At 51.6% G+C, this 19805-nt stretch overlaps 1 protein-coding gene across 1 annotated transcript in view; it reads left to right on the top strand.

The window, feature by feature from the left end:
• Positions 1-646: 646 nt before the first annotated feature.
• Positions 647-19805, top strand: part of LOC133357530 (beta-arrestin-1-like) — a 30028-nt gene continuing 10869 nt past the window's right edge. The window contains exons 1-11 of the mRNA XM_061575501.1: positions 647-713; positions 2676-2827; positions 6558-6588; positions 8858-8918; positions 10211-10255; positions 11880-12076; positions 13890-13949; positions 15162-15232; positions 15797-15932; positions 17128-17212; positions 19427-19499. Coding sequence (XP_061431485.1) covers positions 2808-2827; positions 6558-6588; positions 8858-8918; positions 10211-10255; positions 11880-12076; positions 13890-13949; positions 15162-15232; positions 15797-15932; positions 17128-17212; positions 19427-19499 — 779 coding nt within the window. The 5' untranslated portion in view covers positions 647-713; positions 2676-2807. The remainder of the gene's footprint in view (positions 714-2675; positions 2828-6557; positions 6589-8857; positions 8919-10210; positions 10256-11879; positions 12077-13889; positions 13950-15161; positions 15233-15796; positions 15933-17127; positions 17213-19426; positions 19500-19805) is intronic.

Below are 19805 nucleotides of genomic sequence, written 5' to 3'. Positions count from 1 at the left end.
GCAGGCGCGTGATGGTCGTGTCGTGAGATGTGTGGGTGTTGCGATGTAATGTGAGCCTCTGTTAATTTACAGCCGTTTTCTAACCCACTGCTGTGAGATCAGAGGAGAGGTGGGGGTTCGTTTGACCATACTTCACCATGCTGGTCAGTGCGTGTTGGTAATCGCCGCCTCGTACGCACAAATAGTACAACGAGTACAAATAGTGGACGCGCGTGTGCACGCATCGATGGCACAGATCGAAAACATAAAATGCCGGTGGGCAAATCATATTGCCTCTGCATCTCATTAACCTGCAACTTCACCTCTTAATTCTAAATTATTTTATTTCTATTATTGCTTCTATTAATTTTATTTTTATTTTTTACCTACGTGACTTTACCGAAAAAGCCTAAGAGTACTCACCTCTTAACCTTCTACATTCTCCACTCTCTAATCCTTGACCTCCCCCACCATCAACAACCCCCCCTCCCCACCAACCATGTGCTTTACCGTGACTCCTTCAAGTCGGCCTCGACGGAGTTGGGGCAGCGATTAGGACGTAAGCGCTTAAGACGCACAAAGTTAGGAGCGTCCGTCTGCGCTGATCGGATTTGAGTGCTTCGAGTATATATAGAGAGAGAGATCAAGAGACCCTCCCGACAAGTGGATCGTTAATCAGCGCCTCCAGCATCGCCCATCACCTCCTGCACTGCACCCTTCCTCTCGTCTCACAGGTGCCCAGCCAGCTCCCGTCTCATTTGAAATGGTCCCTCGAGTAAAGAGGATGGGATGGGATGCAGTGAGGTGGGATGGGGTGGAAAGGGGATGGCGTGGAATAGCTAACTAGCATTTTTTTATTTTAACAGGTAAAGTCCATTGAGTTTTGTCGTTCTTTTTTCAGAAGCTACCAGGCTATCGTAAATTATATCTCAGTGGCTTATGACGTGGAAATGTATTACAGCCAAATGCTCTGAAGGCGTGATGTTTATTCTAAAATGTGGAAGGAAAAACCGGAGGACCCGGAGAAAAATCCACCCGGCCACGGGGAGAGAGAGAGAAAGATACACAAACTCCAAATATACAGCAGCAGGCGTCAGGGTCGGGATCGAACCCACGACCTCCTGCATACCAGGCGAGGTGGTTAACATCTCCTAGCCACCATGGGGTGAGATGGGATTGGGTGCAATAGGATGGGATGTAAAAGGAAGGGGTGAAATGGGATGGGTTCGAATAGAATGAAATGGGATGCGGTGGAATGAGTTGGCATAGCATTCAAATGTCAAAAGAGCCATCTCTGACAGCTTGCTTTGTGTACAAGGTGAGTTAAAAGCGTGGAGAACCTCGCTTCGTTTTAAAAAAAAAGATTCCAAATCCTGCTGATGAGATGCAGAATGTGAAAACCGCTCCGGAGTTTGCGCGCTCGCTCAAACTCGCTGCTCAAACTCGCTGCTGGAAAGCCAAATCGGCTGACGACTTCAAAATGGGCATCGGTGCGGTTGCTTGCCTCCGTTTCCAAGTCCAGAGACATTGGTGGTGGAAATTCCACGTTCCTGTCGGCGTGCTTAAACCTCATGGCGCAGTGACAACAATAAATTAACGACACTTAAGTACGGCTTGTTTTCTCCGTAGCAATTATAACAATAATAATAATGTGAGATCCACTTTGCTAAAAGCCGTACTGGTGTATGTTGAACTTATTTCGCAGCGTACGTAGCCAACCGTACTCATCGAAGCACTGTGGCTTGTCTTTAATGTATATCTGTGAGCTTCTATGGGTCTGCATGCGTCTCTGTATCTCCAGGTGTCTCTGGGTATAATGTAGTGTGGGTCGCATGGCCACAATCGCATTGCTGTGGACCGTGTCTCTAAGTTTCCCATTCATGAAGGAGACGTGCTTGTCGACCTGTATGTATTTTTCGATTTAAAGCTTTCGTGACTGCAGGGATTCATCTTCTTGGTTCTTTCGGTGAAGTCACGTAGAAGGGAAATAATAAAATAATAAAATTTCAATATAATAAAATACAATTATCACGACGTTTCGGCCACAACGCAAGCAGCCGTCCTCAGGTGAAGAACAGGTCTGTCGGAAAGACAGCGTCTGAATGAACACCACCAAGCTTGGCAGCGTATATTTAAGCTGGGTTAGGGGAGGAAGAGCGCCTTGACAAATGGATTTGCATATCAAGAGAGGAATTTAGCATATTTATGGAAAATGCAACGTCGTGAGAATGTATTTAATTATGTTTTATTTTTATTAATTTATTATTTCCCTTCTACGTGACTTTACCGAAAGAACCAAGAAGATCTGTATGTATGTTGAACTTCGTTCGCACCGTACCTAGCCAACCGTGCTAACCGTAGTTGCGGGGGGGGGGGGGGGGGCAGTAAACCAGACACAACGAGCGGTTCTAAAGACACGAGTTTCCAATCGAGATTTAAAGATGCTGCAGCTCCAATGGCTTCCGAACATCGGGGAGGGATGGCGATCGATTCGCTGTTTGCTTTGCGAGCAAGCGACAGGGAGGGCTTGGCACGCGTGACCACGGTTAATCGATAAGGGCTTCGCTCGTGGATTCGTCGTTTGTCTGGGCCTCATGCCCTCTCTGTGCCGTGCGCTCACAACTCGCTGTGCTCTTTCTTCCCGCTCGCGTTCCTCCTTCAACTCACGACCCTCCCTGGCGCTGTCCACTCGACAGCGGTGCTGATCGGCGCGGACCTCTGGGTGGAAGTGAGGCTACTGCTGCTACTGCTGCATCTGCTGCTGCCGCTACTGCTGCTGCTACTGCTGCCGCTACTGCCTCTGCTGCGGACGGAGACGAACAACGGAGATGGGAGACGGCGGAAACCGGTAAAGAATTCGTGGTGTGAGCGCTTTGCCTGTTAGCAGTGCTGCAGAGAGAGAGAGATGTAGAGAGAGGTGGGGAGAGATAGGGGTGATACTGTGTATGTACCAAGGACGTTTGCCAGTTCGCCTCTTAAAGTAGCATCGCTCGGCCAACTGGTTGGTGGAGCGATGTGTGTATGTTGAACTTCTTTCGCACCATACGGAGCCTCACCACGATACTCGGAGGTGCGGGGGAAGGACAACAAACTAAACACAACAACAACAGAAACATCAGTTTTTTTTTAAGAAGCGAGTTCGTCAATCTAGACGATGATTTTTAAAGTGCCATAGCGCCCACTGGCTTCCTAACATCGGAGGGAAGAGCGTTCCAGACGGCCGCAGAAGCGACCGGCGACTTTGGTTGCACAACGCGAGACGCGACGCCGGCACGAGAAGTTGATGCAACTTTGTCGCGCGAATCGCTCCGGGCGCCGTGGCCACGTCACGTGGTGCCTAACACCCAATGGGCACGCGGGCAACAACGAGACGGGGGAAGGGGCTACAAATTATATAATTAAATAATCAACGGCCGTGTGGAGTGAGTGAGTGTGTGTGTGAAGTGAGTGTGTGGGGGGAGAGTGTGGGGGGAGTGTGTAGGGGAGTGAGTGTGTGGGGGGAGTGAGTGTGTGAGTGTGTGGGGGGAGTGTGGGGGGAGTGTGTAGGGGAGTGAGTGTGTGGGGGGAGTGAGTGTGTGGGGTGGAGTGTGGGGGGAGTGAGTGTGTGGGGAGAGTGAGTGTGTGGGGTGGAGTGTGGGGGGAGTGAGTGTGTGGGGGGAGTGTGGGGGGAGTGTGTAGGGGAGTGAGTGTGTGGGGGGAGTGAGTGTGTGGGGTGGAGTGTGGGGGGAGTGAGTGTGTGGGGGGAGTGAGTGTGTGGGGGGGAGTGTGGGGGGAGTGAGTGTGTGGGGGGAGTGAGTGTGTGAGTGTGTGGGGGGAGAGTGTAGGGGAGTGAGTGTGTGGGGGGAGTGAGTGTGTGGGGGGGAGTGTGGGGGGAGTGAGTGTGTGGGGGGAGTGAGTGTGTGAGTGTGTGGGGGGAGAGTGTAGGGGAGTGAGTGTGTGGGGGGAGTGAGTGTGTGGGGGGGAGTGTGGGGGGAGTGAGTGTGTGGGGGGAGTGAGTGTGTGGGGGGAGAGTGTAGGGGAGTGAGTGTGTGGGGGGAGTGAGTGTGTGGGGGGAGTGTGTAGGGGAGTGAGTGTGTGGGGGGAGTGAGTGTGTGGGGTGGAGTGTGGGGGGAGTGAGTGTGTGGGGGGAGTGAGTGTGTGGGGTGGAGTGTGGGGGGAGTGAGTGTGTGGGGGGAGTGTGGGGGGAGTGTGTAGGGGAGTGAGTGTGTGGGGGGAGTGAGTGTGTGGGGTGGAGTGTGGGGGGAGTGAGTGTGTGGGGGGAGTGAGTGTGTGAGTGTGTGGGGGAGAGTGTAGGGGAGTGAGTGTGTGGGGGGAGTGAGTGTGTGGGGGGGAGTGTGGGGGGAGTGAGTGTGTGGGGGGAGTGAGTGTGTGAGTGTGTGGGGGGAGAGTGTAGGGGAGTGAGTGTGTGGGGGGAGTGAGTGTGTGGGGGGGGAGTGTGGGGGGTGTGAGTGTGTGGGGGGAGTGAGTGTGTGAGTATGTGAGTGTATGGGGGGTTGAGAAATGTGACGTAACATCAAAATGCGCAACTTTAAATAAATACAGACAACACGTTCTACTTAATTAAATATACTTTTTAACAAATGTTTTCTCCTACAACATCAGAGTGCAGCGGCACATTAAATACGCACTACAATGACAATAGTTTAAAGCGATTTGAAACATGTTTTATTTGGGGGAGTGGGGGGCAGAGCTGTGTGACGTCATATTTGAGGGGGGGGGGGGGTCTGACTTTTTGTGACGCCGTGTGACGATGGCGGGCGGGGGGGAGTAAAAAATCGTCCAAAATCGCGTGACGTCATTTATGGACGGTCCCTTAGGTGCTACCCTCTAACAGCACTTGCCCCGACAATCTGTTAAAGTTACGCGGGGCTGGTCTTTGTCTTGTGGTCTTCACTGCCTGAGAGTCGCGGGAGGAACTTCCATGCGCTGCCTTGCTCTGCTCGAAGCATGGACAATTGGCTTCGTGGCTATTGCTGGTGCCCGGCTAGGTGCATGTCCGGTGAGCATAGGAGGGGGGGTGGGGTGGGGGGTAGGGGTGGTGCGCGCATAAGCCTCGCCCTGAGTCAATGAGCTCATCCCTCCGGAAAGCTCCCCATTAGCGCGATTAGCTCGAGTGAGCGTGGGCAGGGTAAGTTTAGCCAAACTCGATTTGATTTAAATCCTCGGACGCACGGATTACGGGCGAGGGAGACGTCAAGACCCCGGACCGCATCCCTGGGGACCGTTCGGAAAGGCCGTGTCCAGAAGCGCACTCCGTGAATTGTAATAAACTTTGATTTAAAGCTTTTGTGACTGCAGGGATTCATATTCTTGGTTCTTTCGGTAAAGTCACGTAGAAGGAAAATAACAAAATAATAAAAATAGTCATTCAGACTCTGTCTTCTCGACAGACCTGTTCTCCACCTGAAGACGGCTGCTTGCGTTGTGGCCGAAACGTCGTGAGAATTATTTCATGATGTTTTATTTTTATTATTTTGCTATTTTCCTTCTACGTGACTTTACCGAAAGAACCAAGAAGAGTAATATACTCGATAACGCGTGAACGAGTGGTTCTTTCGGTAAAGTAACGTAGAAGGGAAGTAATAAAATAATACAAATAAAACATAATAAAATTTGATTATGTTTTATTTTTATTATTTAAAAATAATAATAATAATGAAAATAAAACATAATAAAATTTTATTATGTTTTATTTTTATTATTTTATTACTTCCCTTCTACGTGACTTTACCGAAAGAACCAAGAAGATACTACTAACTACTACGCGTTGAACGAGTGTTTTCACATTTCCCGTGTTTAAATATTAAAAAAAAGCAGATACCATCAAAGAAACTATTTTGAAAAAAAACAACGATGGAAAACACCGTTATCAGGGTGTCCACTTAGCACACTGACAAGCCCCCCCCACCCCCCCCCCCATCGTTGAGTTCGATTGCAGATAAATGTTGGCTCGGTGATTCGCCCACCACGCCACGCATGGACCCAACTGATGATGCAATTCCCATACAATTACCACTTTGTCCGCACGCAGAAGGGCCGAATTGATTATTCGCTCGCCCCCAACCCCCTCTCCTCCCCCCTCAATAAAAATAAATAAACAAAAACATGAACTCATCTTCTTGGTTCTTTCGGTAAAGTCACGTAGGATGGAAATAATAAAATAATAATAAAAATAAAATATTATATGTTTTATTTTTATTATTTTATTAAAACATAATATGTTTTATTTTTGTTATTTTATTACTTCCCTTCTACGTGACTTTATCGAAAGAACCAAGAAGATGAATCCCTGCAGTCACGAAAGCTTTAAATCGAAAAAACATGAGCTACTTAATGTTGTTTAATGCTGCCGTAGTATTGTTAAATCGAGCGTGGGTGGGGTAAAATGTGGGTAACATCCACATCTTCCAAGGCGTCTGGCTTTCGTGGAAACGTAGGCCAAAGGAGCCTGTCTTAGAGGGTTACTGTGGTCGAGCGGCAGGCCCTTGCAGGGGCTGCGCCTTCAACTCTCTGAGAGCGCAGTGGTGGATGTCGTTACTCCGACCAATCTGACTCTGTCTCACGTGTTGTGCCCGCAGTGTCTTCAAGAAAACGAGCCCCAATGGCAAGGTGTGTCACGCGCAATGCAATGCAGTACGATTACACGGCACGATGTGGATTCGTGTGACGTGGAAACGTGACCACGTCTCCGGACGTTCCGCAGAAACCGCGGGCGTCTTCATTTCATAGAGAGAGGCAGACAGAAATAGAGCAGAGGACGAAGGGAGCGGTAGGAGAGTGCGTGGTGGAGGGGGGTGGAGTGAGATGAGAGGGGAGGGGTAAGAGAGTGTGTGGAGGGGAGTAGGGGAGTAGAGTGAGATGAGAGAGGTAGGAGAGTGCGTGGAGGGGAGTAGAGTGAGATGAGAGGGGAGAGGCAGGAGAGTGCGTGGAGGGGAGTGGAATGAGATGAGACGGGAGAGGCAGGAGAGTGTGTGGAGGGGATTAGAGTGAGATGAGAGGGGAGGGGTAAGAGAGTGTGTGGAGGGGAGTAGGGGAGTAGAGTGAGATGAGAGAGGTAGGAGAGTGCGTGGAGGGGAGTAGAGTGAGATGAGAGGGGAGAGGCAGGAGAGTGTGTGGAGGGGAGTGGAATGAGATGAGACGGGAGAGGCAGGAGAGTGTGTGGAGGGGATTAGAGTGAGATGAGAGGGGAGGGGTAAGAGAGTGTGTGGAGGGGAGTAGGGGAGTAGAGTGAGATGAGAGAGGTAGGAGAGTGCGTGGAGGGGAGTAGAGTGAGATGAGAGGGGAGAGGCAGGAGAGTGTGTGGAGGGGAGTGGAATGAGATGAGACGGGAGAGGCAGGAGAGTGTGTGGAGGGGATTAGAGTGAGATGAGAGGGGAGGGGTAAGAGAGTGTGTGGAGGGGAGTAGGGGAGTAGAATGATATGAGAGGGGTAGGAGAGTGCGTGGAGGGGAGTGGAGTGAGATGAGAGGAGTAGGATAGTGCGTGGAGGGGAGTAGAGTGAGATGAGAGGGGAGAGGCAGGAGAGTGTGTGGAGGGGAGTGGAGTGAGATAAGAGGGGAGAGGGAGGAGAGTGTGTGGAGGGGAGCAGAGTGAGATGATAGGGGAGAGGTAGGAGAGTGCGCGGAGGGGAGTGGAGTGAGATGAGAGGGGAGAAGTAGGAGAGTACGTGGAGGGGAGTATAGTGAGATGAGAGTGGAGGGGTAGGAGAGTGCGTGGAGGGGAGTAGAGTGAGATAAGAGGGGAGGGTAGGAGAGTGCGTAAAGGGGAGTATAGTGAGATAAGAGGGGAGGGTAGGAGAGTGCGTGGAGGGGAGTAGAGTGAGATGAGAGGAGTAGGATAGTGTGTGGAGGGGAGTGGAGTAAGACGAGAGGGGAGGGGTAGGAGAGGCTGTGGAGGGGAGTGGAATGAGATGAGAGGGGAGAGGTGGGAGAGTGTGTGGAGGGGAGTAGAGTGAGATGAGAGGGGAGGGGCAGGAGAGTGCGTGGAGGGGAGTGTAGTGAGATAAGAGGGGAGAGGTAGGAGAGTGCGTGGAGGGGAGTAGAGTGAGATGAGAGGGGAGGGGCAGGAGAGTGCGTGGAGGAGAGCAGAGTGAGATGAAAGGGGAGAGGTGGGAGAGTGCGTGGAGGGGAGTAGAGTGAGATGAGAGGGGAAGGGTAGGAGAGTGTGTGGAGGGGAGTGTAGTGAGATAAGAGGGGAGAGGTAGGAGAGTGCGTGGAGGGGAGTGTAGTGAGATAAGAGGGGAGAGGTAGGAGAGTGCGTGGAGGAGAGTAGAGTGAGATGAGAGGGAGAGGCAGGAGAGTGCGTGGAGGGGAGTAGAGTGAGATGAGAGGGGAGAGGTGGGAGAGTGCGTGGAGGAGAGTAGAGTGAGATGAGAGGGGAAGGGTAGGAGAGTGCGTGGAGGGGAGTAGAGTGAGATGAGAGGGGAGAGGTAGGAGAGTGCGTGGAGGGGAGTGGAGTGAGATGAGAGGGGAGAGGTAGGAGAGTGCGTGGAGGGGAGTGGAGTGAGATGAGAGGGAGAGACAGGAGAGTGCGTGGAGGGGAGTAGAGTGATATGAGAGGTAGAGGTAGGAGAGTGCGTGGAGGGGAGTGGAGTGAGATGAGCGGGGAGAGGTAGGAGAGTGCGTGGAGGGTAGTAGGCCTTCCCCCTAGGTCGACTCAGCCTCAAATGAGTACCTGATGCAGTGTATATAAACATCACGAGTGGGGGAGACAAAGGCGACCGGGCGTGGTGCTGACCGCCCACCGCTTTGCGTGCCGCGCCTTCCTTCATAGGAGCTGCTCGCTCACAACACTTGCCTCTAAAGTCTGCGCAGGCTACACGGGGTACCTTTATCTGGTCTTCGATGAATTTCACACCTTGAATCTCTCCCGTTGTGCAGATCACGCTTTACCTGGGCAAGCGCGACTACGTCGACCACGTTGATCACGTGGACCCCATAGGTCAGTTGACCCACTCATTGTCGCCGGTTTCGCGAGTTCAACCCCTGGCTGGGGTAACTGGGCCCCTCTCTCCGGGGTCAATAGCACAATTGCAAAGTTGTGGGGGAAATTCAACACCGCTTGTCCCGTACTCTGGGGTGACTCTGGCCCGGCCATAGGAACGTGCAATTTCCAACAAACGCCACGGGGTTGTGAACGCGAGATGAACACGGCTGGGACGCGTCGTTTCCGCACGATGGAGGAGTCATTTGGAAGCTTGTGACGCGCATAACGGTGCCTGTGACGTCACGGCATCTACTTTAAGGACCCGGATTGATGAAGGAACCATGCCTGGAGTGAGAACTCCGTGGTTATCACCTGGCGATGTACTTGCTGATCGCTGGGGGGGGGGGGGGGGGGGGGGGCAGCGTGGATAGTGGTTAAATGACGTCACGCACCTAGGGGGGGGGGGTCAGACATTTGTGACGATGTGTGACGAGGTGGGGGGGGGAGGTTTGAGAAATGTGACTTCACGTAAAAATGCGCAACTTTAAATAAATATAGACAACACGTTCTACTTAATTAAATAGACTTTTTGATAAATTGTTTTCTCCCTCAACATAGCGCCACCTTAAATACGCACGACAATAGTTTAAAGCGATTTGAAGCATGTTTTATATTTTTTTTTGGGGGGGGAGGGGGGGCAGAGCTTTGTGACGTCGTATTTGAGGGGGGGGGGGGGCTGACTTTTTGTGACGATGTGTGACGAGGGGGGGGGGGGGGGGTTGAGAAATGTGACGTCACATCAAAATGTGCAACTTTAAATAAATATAGACAACACATTCTACTTAATTAAATAGACTTTTTGATAAATGTTTTCTCCTACAACATCAGAGTGCAGCGGCACCTTAAATACGCACTACAATGACAATAGTTTAAAGCGATTTGAAGCATGTTTTATTTGTTTTGGGGGGATGGGCAAAGTTTTGTGACGTCATTTTTGAGAGGGGGGGGGGGTCTGACTTTTTGTGACGCCGTGTGACGATGGCGGGGGGAGTTAAAAATCGTCCAAATTCGCGTGACGTCATTTATGGACGGCCCCTTTAGGTGCTACTCTCTAACAGCACTTGCCCCGACAGTCTGTTAAAGCTACGCGGGGTTGGTCTTTGCCTCGTGGTCTTCACTTGCCTGAGAGTCGCGGGAGGAACTTCCATGAGCCGACTCGGTAGCAGCTGCCGTGTTCTACCCCCGGTGGCTTTCGGGGCTATTGCTGGTGCCTGGCTAAGAGCATCGGGGCGATCTTTGTCTCGCAGATGGGATCGTCATCCTTGATCCGGAGTATCTTAAGGAACGCAAAGGTGAGTCATGTATTCTAGATTTGAGGCTTTCGTGACTGCAAGGATTCATATTCTTAGGTTTTTTCGGTAAAGTCACGTAGGTAAAACATTAAAATTAATAAAATAAAAATAAAATCACGACGTTTCGGAGGCAACACAAGCTTCCGTCTTCAGGTGGAACCGTCACAGCCACGACAGCTGTATCAAGTAAATGAGAGATTACAAGAGCTACCACTCCGTATATATAATGGTTGGAGAGGGGAAGGGCCAAGTACGGCACACGTTTTATTAATATGGTAAGGTGAGTCTTAAGACTAAGAATAGACTCACCTTGTAATCTCTCATTCACTTGATACAGCTGTCGTGGCTGTGACGGTTCCACCTGAAGACGGAAGCTTGTGTTGCCTCCGAAACGTCGTGATTTTTATTTTATTTTTATTTTATTAATTTTAATGTTTTACCTACGTGACTTTACCGAAAACACCTAAGAATAAGGTGAGTCATGTCCTCGTGTGGCGTGTCTTCATCATCACCATCACCATCGTCATCGTCGTCGTCGTCATCAGACGTGGTCTATCCACTGCTGGATGAAAGCCTCGCCGGGCCGTCGCCGTGCCTCCGCGAATCTCGCGATCTTTCACGGCTCCTTAACGAGCCGGTCGCTCCATCTCCCAGGTGCAACGTTACCTGCGCGCTCTCGAATGCCACGCGGGCAAATTCGTTGAAGAAAATAAAGATGATTCTGTGCATTCATGGGGGGGGGGGGCGGTGGGTGGGTGCAGTGCCCGGGGGAACTCACTCACCGTGTGACCCCCCCCCCCCAAAGCGCGGGGCCCGGGGCGCTCGCCCCAAAGAACGCCTCTGTTTCTGTGTAATGGAACGTAAACGTGAGTGTGCGTCTCTGCACGTTGCCTCTCACGATGCTGGGCCCGTCGTTTCGAACTCTCACGACTCGTCGTAGATGTCCAAGGCTCCCCCCGAGCAATACAAGCTGCTGATCTGATGTCAACAGATAGGCGCCCGAGTCTGGAATCGAATCCAGGTCCCTTCTGGTTTGTGAGACGCTGACGTTCCCAACGCGCCGAGATGTTAACTACCTCGCCTGGTATGCAGGAGGTCGTGGGTTCGATCCCGACCCTGACGCCTGCTGCTGTATATTTGGAGTTTGCGGTGTCTCTCTCCATGGCGGTCGCGTGGATTTTTCTCCGGGTCCTCCGGTTTTTCCCTCGATGCTTTCAGAGTATTTGGCTGCTATGACTTCCCACGTGATAAGCCACCTTCATGAGGCTATCGCTTGTGGCCAGGTCGCTTCTGAAAAACCGCTGCCTAGCTCAGTGGGCCTTACCTGGTAAAATAAAATAAAATATTTTTATTTCTAGATTTGAAGCTTCCGTGACTGCAAGGATTCATACTCTTAGGCTTTTTCGGTAAAGTCACGTAGGTAAAAAATAAAATAAATCACGACGTTGCCGTCATCAGGTGGGGAAGCATGTCCTGCTGCCGATGCAGACTCTTTTAAAACGTCGAGTATGAAAGAGTTTTTAGTTGTATACTACATTGTCTATGTTATTTGACTGCTGCTCTTTCCTTTCTTGGATTCCCCCCCCCCCATTCACCCTCCTCCCCCGCCGCCCCCACCCTGCAGCCTACGTGCAGATGACGTGCGCGTTCCGCTACGGACGCGACGACCTGGACGTGCTGGACATGACGTTCCGCAAGGAAATCTACGTGAGCACCATGCAGGTGTTCCCGCCGCTGCCCGAGGACAAGAAGCCGCTCACTCAGCTGCAGGAGCGACTCGTGAAGAAGACCGGCGACAACAGCTTCCCGTTCGTATTCGAGGCGAGAGCACGGCGTCCGTCCGGTCCGTCCGACTGGACCGACTCACCGACCGACCCACTGACCGACCGACTCATCGACTGACTCATCGACTGACTGACCGACCGACTCATCGACTGACTCATCGACTGACTGACTGACCCACTGACCGACCCATCGACTGACCGACCGACTGACCGACTCACCGACTGACTTTCTGACCGACCAACCAAACGACTGATCCACCAACCGACCCACTGACTCACCAATTGACCTACTGACCAACCGACCGACCGACCGACCCAGCCACCCACTGACCGACCCACCCACCCACCGACCCACCGACCTACCCACCCACCCGCCCACCGACCCACCCACCCACCGACCGACCCACCCACCCACCGACCCACCGACCCACCCACCGACCCACCGACCTACCCACCCACCCGCCCACCGACCCACCCACCCACCCACCGACCCACCCACCCACCGACCCACCGACCCACCCACCGACCCACCGACCTACCCACCCACCCGCCCACCGACCCACCCACCCACCGACCCACCGACCTACCCACCCACCCGCCCACCGACCCACCCACCCACCGACCGACCCACCCACCCACCGACCCACCGACCCACCCACCGACCCACCGACCTACCCACCCACCCGCCCACCGACCCACCCACCCACCCACCGACCCACCCACCCACCGACCCACCGACCCACCCACCGACCCACCGACCTACCCACCCACCCGCCCACCGACCCACCCACCCACCGACCGACCCACCCACCCACCGACCGACCGACCGACCGACCGACCCACCCACCCGCCCACCGACCCACCGACCTACCCACCCACCCGCCCACCGACCCACCCACCCACCCACCGACCCACCCACCCACCCACCGACCCACCATTCCATGATATCCACTTTCGCGGACCAGCCACGGCACGTCCGGCAGGAGAGGGGAAAGCTGCATGGGCACATGGAGATGGTGAACCCTGTCCCGTCGCGAGACCGAGGGCCCTTTCACATCGCTCACGGGGGCAGTGCGCGCCGGAGAATTGGGAGAACGGCCAACGGAAGCGGATATGAAAGTAAACTATCCATTCTAGATTTGAAGCTTTCGTGACTGCAAGAATTCATATTCTTAGGTTTTTCAGGTAAAGTCACGTAGGTAAAAAATTTAAATTAATAAAAAAAAAAACTATCCATTAAAACTATTTTTTTTATTTTCCAAAGTAAGGTCCACTGAACTATAATCGCTCTTTTTGACCGAAGATGTATTTCGTTGGTGACCGTGGCTGAGGCCGCACTTGGGAACCCCGTGGTTTAGTCCCAGGCGGCTGCTGGAACCTGGATTTGAACCCAGGGCCTCGGCGTGTGACGGTGCCGCGCCTCTGACTCTCTGAACCACCACCACCACCCCCACCACCACCACCACCACCCCCACCACCACCACCACCACCACCCCCACCACCACCACCAGGTCACCTCCTCAAGCCACCCCAATCCACTTGTCTCGCTCAGTCGCCCGGCGACGCGAGTGCAGGGAAATCGAGTCGGGCAAAAAACAAAGTCCCGGGCGATGATGCGGGTGATGATGCGGGTGATGATGCAGGCGATGATGCAGGTGATGATGTGGGCAATGATGTGGGCGACGATGTGGACGATGATGCGGGTGATGATGCGGGTGATGATGCGACGACTCTGCGCTCACGTTGCGTTCACGTTTGAATCGTCGTACTAACGACGCCGAGAGAGCAGCGAGTCGCAGAGAGAGAGAGAGAGGGCCGCTGTGGAACTGACTCCCTTTCGACTCTTTCAGCTTCCACAAAATCTACCGTGCTCCATCACTCTCCAGCCGGGACCGGATGACGCTGGCAAGGTGAGTGGCAACATTTTGAAAATAAAACTTGGTCCGATTTTAGCGTCGGTGCCAACTTGGTCTGATTTTATTTAGTTTTTTTTTTAATGATAAAAGTGTTTTTGTAGGTTTAGAGAAATGTAATTGTGTCGTGCACCCAACCACCCGACGCATTCAATCGGTAACGGTTCTCGCGTTGCGAACTAAACGAGGCCAGTCAGTTCCTTACACCGGTTGTGTTTGTGCGTTGTATGTGCTGAATTGATTTTTGTACGTGTTGAATTGTTTTTTGTACGTGTTGACTTGTTTTTTGGACGTGTTGAATTGTTTTTGGACGTGTTGAATTGTTTTTTGGACGTGCTGAATTGTTTTTTGTATGTACTGAATTTTTGTTGTACATGTTGACTTGTTTTTTGGACGTGTTGAATTGTTTTTTGTACGTGTTGAATTGTTTTTTGGACTTGTTGAATTGTTTTTTGGACGTCCTGAATAGTTTTTTGGACGTACTCAATTTTTGTTGTCCAAGTTGACTTGTTTTTTGTACGTACTCAATTTTTGTTGTCCAAGTTGACTTATTTTTTGGACGTGTTGAATTGTTTTTTGGACGTGTTGAATTGTTTTTTGGACGTACTCAATTGTTGTTGTCCAAGTTGACTTGTTTTTTGTACGTACTCAATTTTTGTTGTACATGGTGACTTGTTTTTTGGACGTGTTGAATTGTTTTTTGTATGTGTTGAATTGTTTTTTGTATGTGTTGACTTGTTTTTTGGACGTGTTGAATTGTTTTTTTGGACGTGTTGAATTGTTTTTTGGACGTGTCGAATAGCTTTTTGTCCGTACCCAAAATCTCGTCAGCCACGCGACCTTTCTGGAGCGCATCTCGGCAGCAGACGTCGTCAGTTCAATGCGAGCCACGCGAACTCTGGACCGGTTTCGACACTCTGTCTCTCATCAGCGTGGTCACACTCCCTTGCTCACTCGCTCGCCTGCTTCAAGCAACGCTGGTGCATTGCCGGAAGTCTATCGGCAAGGATCCATTCTCTCTCTCTCTCTATGTGAGATATGGGTGCCCGTTTCAACATAAGCGGGAGCTTTGTCGAGGAATACACATCCTGCAGGAGCTGTCCAGCACTTAGGTGCGGAACATCGGACATTGTATCGATGCAGTGGTTGTGGTGGTGGTGGGGAGGGTGTGATCCACGCTGTGTGTGTGTTCTTGTGCGTGTCCGCCAGCAAGCCTGCGGCGTGGACTTCGAGGTGAAGGCGTTTTGTGCCGAGAATCTGGAGGAAAAGATTCACAAAAGGTCAGAGTAGTGGTCAACGGGGAGGAGGCTCACAGAGATGACCCGCGGACTCGCACAGAGACCCGTAGACTCGCACAGAGACCCGTAGACTCGCACAGAGGCCCGTAGACTCACACAGAGACCCGTAGACTCACACAGAGACCCGTAGACTCACACAGAGACCCGTAGACTCGCACAGACAGCCTTAAACTCACAGAGAGACCCGTAGACTTGCAGACTTGCAAAGAGACCCGTAAACTCGCACAGTGGCTGTGTTGGTGTGAATCCTGTGAAATTGCAAGCCCACTGGCTATCAAGAAAGATTCGTTCACGAAGCCATCCCTATATATAGACACAGACACAACGCAAGCAGCCGTCTTCAGGTGGAGAACAGGTCTGTCTTTCAGACTCTGCCTTCTCGACAGACCTGTTCTCCACCTGAAGACGGCTGCTTGCGTTGTGGCCGAAACGTCGTGAGAATTATTTTATTATGTTTAATTTTTATTATTTTATTATTTTCCTTCTACGTGACTTTTCCGAAAGAACCAAGTAAGTCGAAACTTTATCTTTACCTTTGTCGCCCAGGAACTCCGTGCGACTGCTAATCCGCAAGGTGCAGTTCGCTCCCGAGCGCTCCGTGCCTCCGCCCAGGGCGGAGACGACGCGCCAGTTCCTCATGTCGGACAAGCCGCTCCAGCTGGAGGCCTCCCTCAACAAGGAGGTGAGTGGAGCACCCACCCCACCCCCCACCCAACCCCCACTCACGTGACACGCAGCCAAAGCGCGCGTGACGCTAGGCCGAAAGTTTAATTTTAAATCCTTTATATTAAGTTCACTTGCTTGCTTGCGCGCTTACGACCGTGCAAATCTTTCGGTCGTTTTTTAACCCACTTCCCGTGATCCAATCGAGCTGACATTTTGCACACAGACTCGTTGTGCGTGACGAATTTATTTTCGTGAATTTTTTTTCTTCCAAATTTACACTTTTTAGGGAAAAATATATATATTTAATTACCAATTTCTTAATGGTGGCAGGCAATCGTCTGACCCATAGGTGGCAGCCATCTCAAGCCAGAGGACGAGAGGACTCTAGCCGCCACGCATATAAAGGATTTATAGTGAAAAACTTTGTTTTTACGGGTTAATTTTTTGCTTCACTAACTTTCGTATTTTATGAAGTGGACCGTGTCGTCAGAATCGGGATGTTTATGTGGGCCGTAGGTGGAAATCCGATGAGCTCTGAAGCTGATCCCGAATGTGTAGAGAGAGGAGGGGGGGTGGATAAACCGGAGGATCTGGAGAAATATCCACGCCACCACGGGGAGGGCGCGAGAGAGAGAGACAGAGAAGCAGAGACACTCAAAACTCCAAATATACAGCCGGCGGCAGGGTCGGGGATCGAACCCACGGTGTGGTGGGGTCAGCGATTCTGTGCAACCCCATCGAACCCGTCGTGCTGGGGTCGATGACGCTGATCAGGTGGTCCCTCCCGCAAGGCCGTGTGTAGCTGATGGGATGTGTAAGAAATATATATATAACGAGTTACTCGTTTGAGGCTGAGTCGACCTAGGAGAGGCCCAGGACCGGTTGAAATAATCGTCACCGGTGGTGGCCGTGAGCGGGAATCGAACTCGGGTCGCCGGGTTCGTAGCGCAGCGCGCGAATCGCTATGCAGTCGCTGCCCCCCGCCCCGACATACACAAGATAAAGACAAAGATCCCCCGTGTAGCCTGTGAGACTGCTGGGGGCAAGTGCTGTTAGCGAGCACCTATGAAGGCCGGCACAGCACACGAGAGGGTTGGTGGCCAGCACCACGCCCGGCCGCCTTTGTCCCCCCAGTGGCGATGTTCACACACCACACAACTTACTGGGGGGTGGTGGTGGTGGGGTGGCCGCTGTGGTTTTGCTTCTTCCAGCTCTACTACCACGGCGAGCCCATCGAGGTAACGGTGAATATCAACAACAGCTCGAGCAAGCACGTGAAGAAGGTGCGGCTATCGGGTGAGTTGGCGCTTCGCTCTGCTCCGCCCGCAAGACGGAGGAGAGAGTGAGAGAGTACCCGCGATACGGGCACAGAATCTCTATTTATCAATAATACATCCACATCTTCTTGGTTCTTAATAAAATAATAAAAATAAAACATAATAAAATAATTCTCACGACGTTTCGGCCACAACGCAAGCAGCCGACCTCAGGTGAAGAATGAAACACCACCAAGCTTGGAGCGTATATTTAAGCTGGGTTGGAGGGGGGGGAGATGGGAAGAAGAGTGCCTTGACAAAATCATTCGCATATCAAGAGGAATTTCGCATATTTAATGGGAAATGCGTAGGATGTGGGCGGGGGGGTTTCAAAGTCATATTATGCCCGTGCATTATTATGTTTTATTTTTTATTATTTTATTACTTTCCTTCTACGTGACTTTACCGAAAGAACCAAGAAGATGAATCCCTGCAGTCACGAAAGCTTTAAATCGAAAAGAAAAAAAACATCCATAATTCAGGTTTTTTTGTGGGCAGCATGGGGATGGTTTGATCAGGCGACAGCCAGATTTGTGGAGAAGTCCACCTGTTTTTTTTAGGAATTCGAGGAGCTATGAAGCTTTTCAGATCGCGTAAATAAAAAATATAAATGTGTCGTTAAACCCGCCACCACCCGACACAGCCAATTAGTAAGGTTTGTCACGTAAACAGAAGGTGCCAATTCGTCACTGGTACAGCACGCCGGTTGTGTGTTGGAGAGCCAAGCCACAACATTTACAATCTGAGCTACGACGTTTCGCCAGTAATTACAACAGGCTTCATCAGGCGACAGACAGATTTGTGGAGAAGTCCACCCTGGTTTTTTTGTATACTGGAGGAATCCGAGGAGCTATAAAGCTCTTTTTCCACAGATGACCAGTCGGGGCACGGGGTAAGAGCGTGACAACAACAAACGATTACAAACAAACACGATAAGAGTGTAAAGTCCAAGAAAGGTAAACAAATCACCCAAACACAAACAAAGTAAACTAAACCATCCCCATCCCACCAGACAAAGCCCACTGAGGGATTCACTTCTTGTTCAAAAGCGACCTGGCCACGGAGGGCAGAGGAGCGACGCTCACAACAACGAGCGGAGCGCCGGGCGGATAAAACACAGCAAGTTGGCACAGTAGGGGGCACAGGTGGTGCATCAGCCAGTCATCTCGGTCATCTCGGTCAGTCGACCCGTGGCACCTGCTGGGTCTGTCCCGTGGACCTCCTGCCAGCGGGCGTTCTACACCTCACGTGGCCTTAAGGTGCACATAGCCTGGCACGAGCGCCGTTGTAAAGTCACCGCCACTTGGTGGTGAATGGCGGTTGTTGTTGTTGTTGTGCCGTCGGATATGGGGAGCGGTGGTGCAGCGGTTAGCGCGCCGTGCTACTAACACGGCTACGACCCGAGTTCGACTCCCGAATCGCCCAGGACCACCAACACCAGTGACGATTATCTGAACCGGTTCTGGGCCACCCCTACGTCGACTCAGCCCTCAAATGAGTGTACCTGGTGCGATGTGTAAACATCGACCGCTGGGGAGACAAAGGCGGCCGGGCGTGGCGCTGGCCACGCCACCCAATCACCACGAATATCTGAACCGGTCCCTGGGCCTTTCCCTCAGGTCGACTCAGCCTAAAATGAGCACATTACCTCGTGCTCTGTGTAACCATCAGCAAAGGCGGCCGGGTGGTAGCGTGATGTTGTCCTACACCGCTGCCTCGCGTGCCGTTTCAAGGCCTTCGTAGGGCGCGACTCGCTTACAACACTTGCCCCCCCCCCCACCCACGCCGACAGCGAGAGACTATCCGGGTGACCTTTATTTTTAAATCCTTTATATTTAGTTCACTTGCTTGCTTGCTTGCGCACTTACGAACGTGCAAATCTTTCGGTCGTTTTTTAACCCGCTTCCCGTGATCCAATCGAGCTGACATTTTGCACACAGACTCGTTGTGCGTGACAATTTATTTTCGTGAAAAATTTTTTCCATAACTTTACACTTTTTAGGAAAAAATAAATTATATTTAATTACCAATTGCTTAATGGTGGCAGGCAATCATCTGACCCATAGGTGGCAGCCATCTCAAGCCAGAGGACGAGAGGACTCTACCCGTCACGCATATAAAGGATTTATAGTGAAAAACTTTGTTTTTACGGGTTAATTTTTTGTGTGTGTGTGCGCGTGCGTCTCTGCTGCAGTGGAGCAGATCACAGACATCGTCTTGTACTCCCAGGACAAGTACGCAAAGAGTGTCTGCGTGGAGGAGCCCACGTGAGTACGACACTTAATCCCCCACCCCCTCCCGCTCGAGTGCGCAGGCGGTGCAACTGCGTCCCGTGATGACCCGCGATGACCCGTGGTCCAACTCTCACGAGGCGGATCGGAAACTGCGTGAAGCATCGTCGGGATGGGGTTCCAGGAAGTCAGAACCATTCAGATTCGGGGGAGTCGCGATCGACTGAACGCTTGGGGCGCGTGGGCGATTAGAGAATCAGGAAACATATTCTTAGGTTTTTTCGGTAAAGTCACGTAGGTAAATTTTTTTAATTAATAAAAGTTAAATAAAAATGAAATAAA

The sequence above is a fragment of the Lethenteron reissneri genome, chromosome 58, assembly GCF_015708825.2.
Source record: "Lethenteron reissneri isolate LAM-NWPU_2019-01 chromosome 58, ASM1570882v1, whole genome shotgun sequence".
Taxonomy (NCBI): domain Eukaryota; kingdom Metazoa; phylum Chordata; class Hyperoartia; order Petromyzontiformes; family Petromyzontidae; genus Lethenteron; species Lethenteron reissneri.
This window is presented reverse-complemented; position numbering and strand designations above follow the sequence as displayed.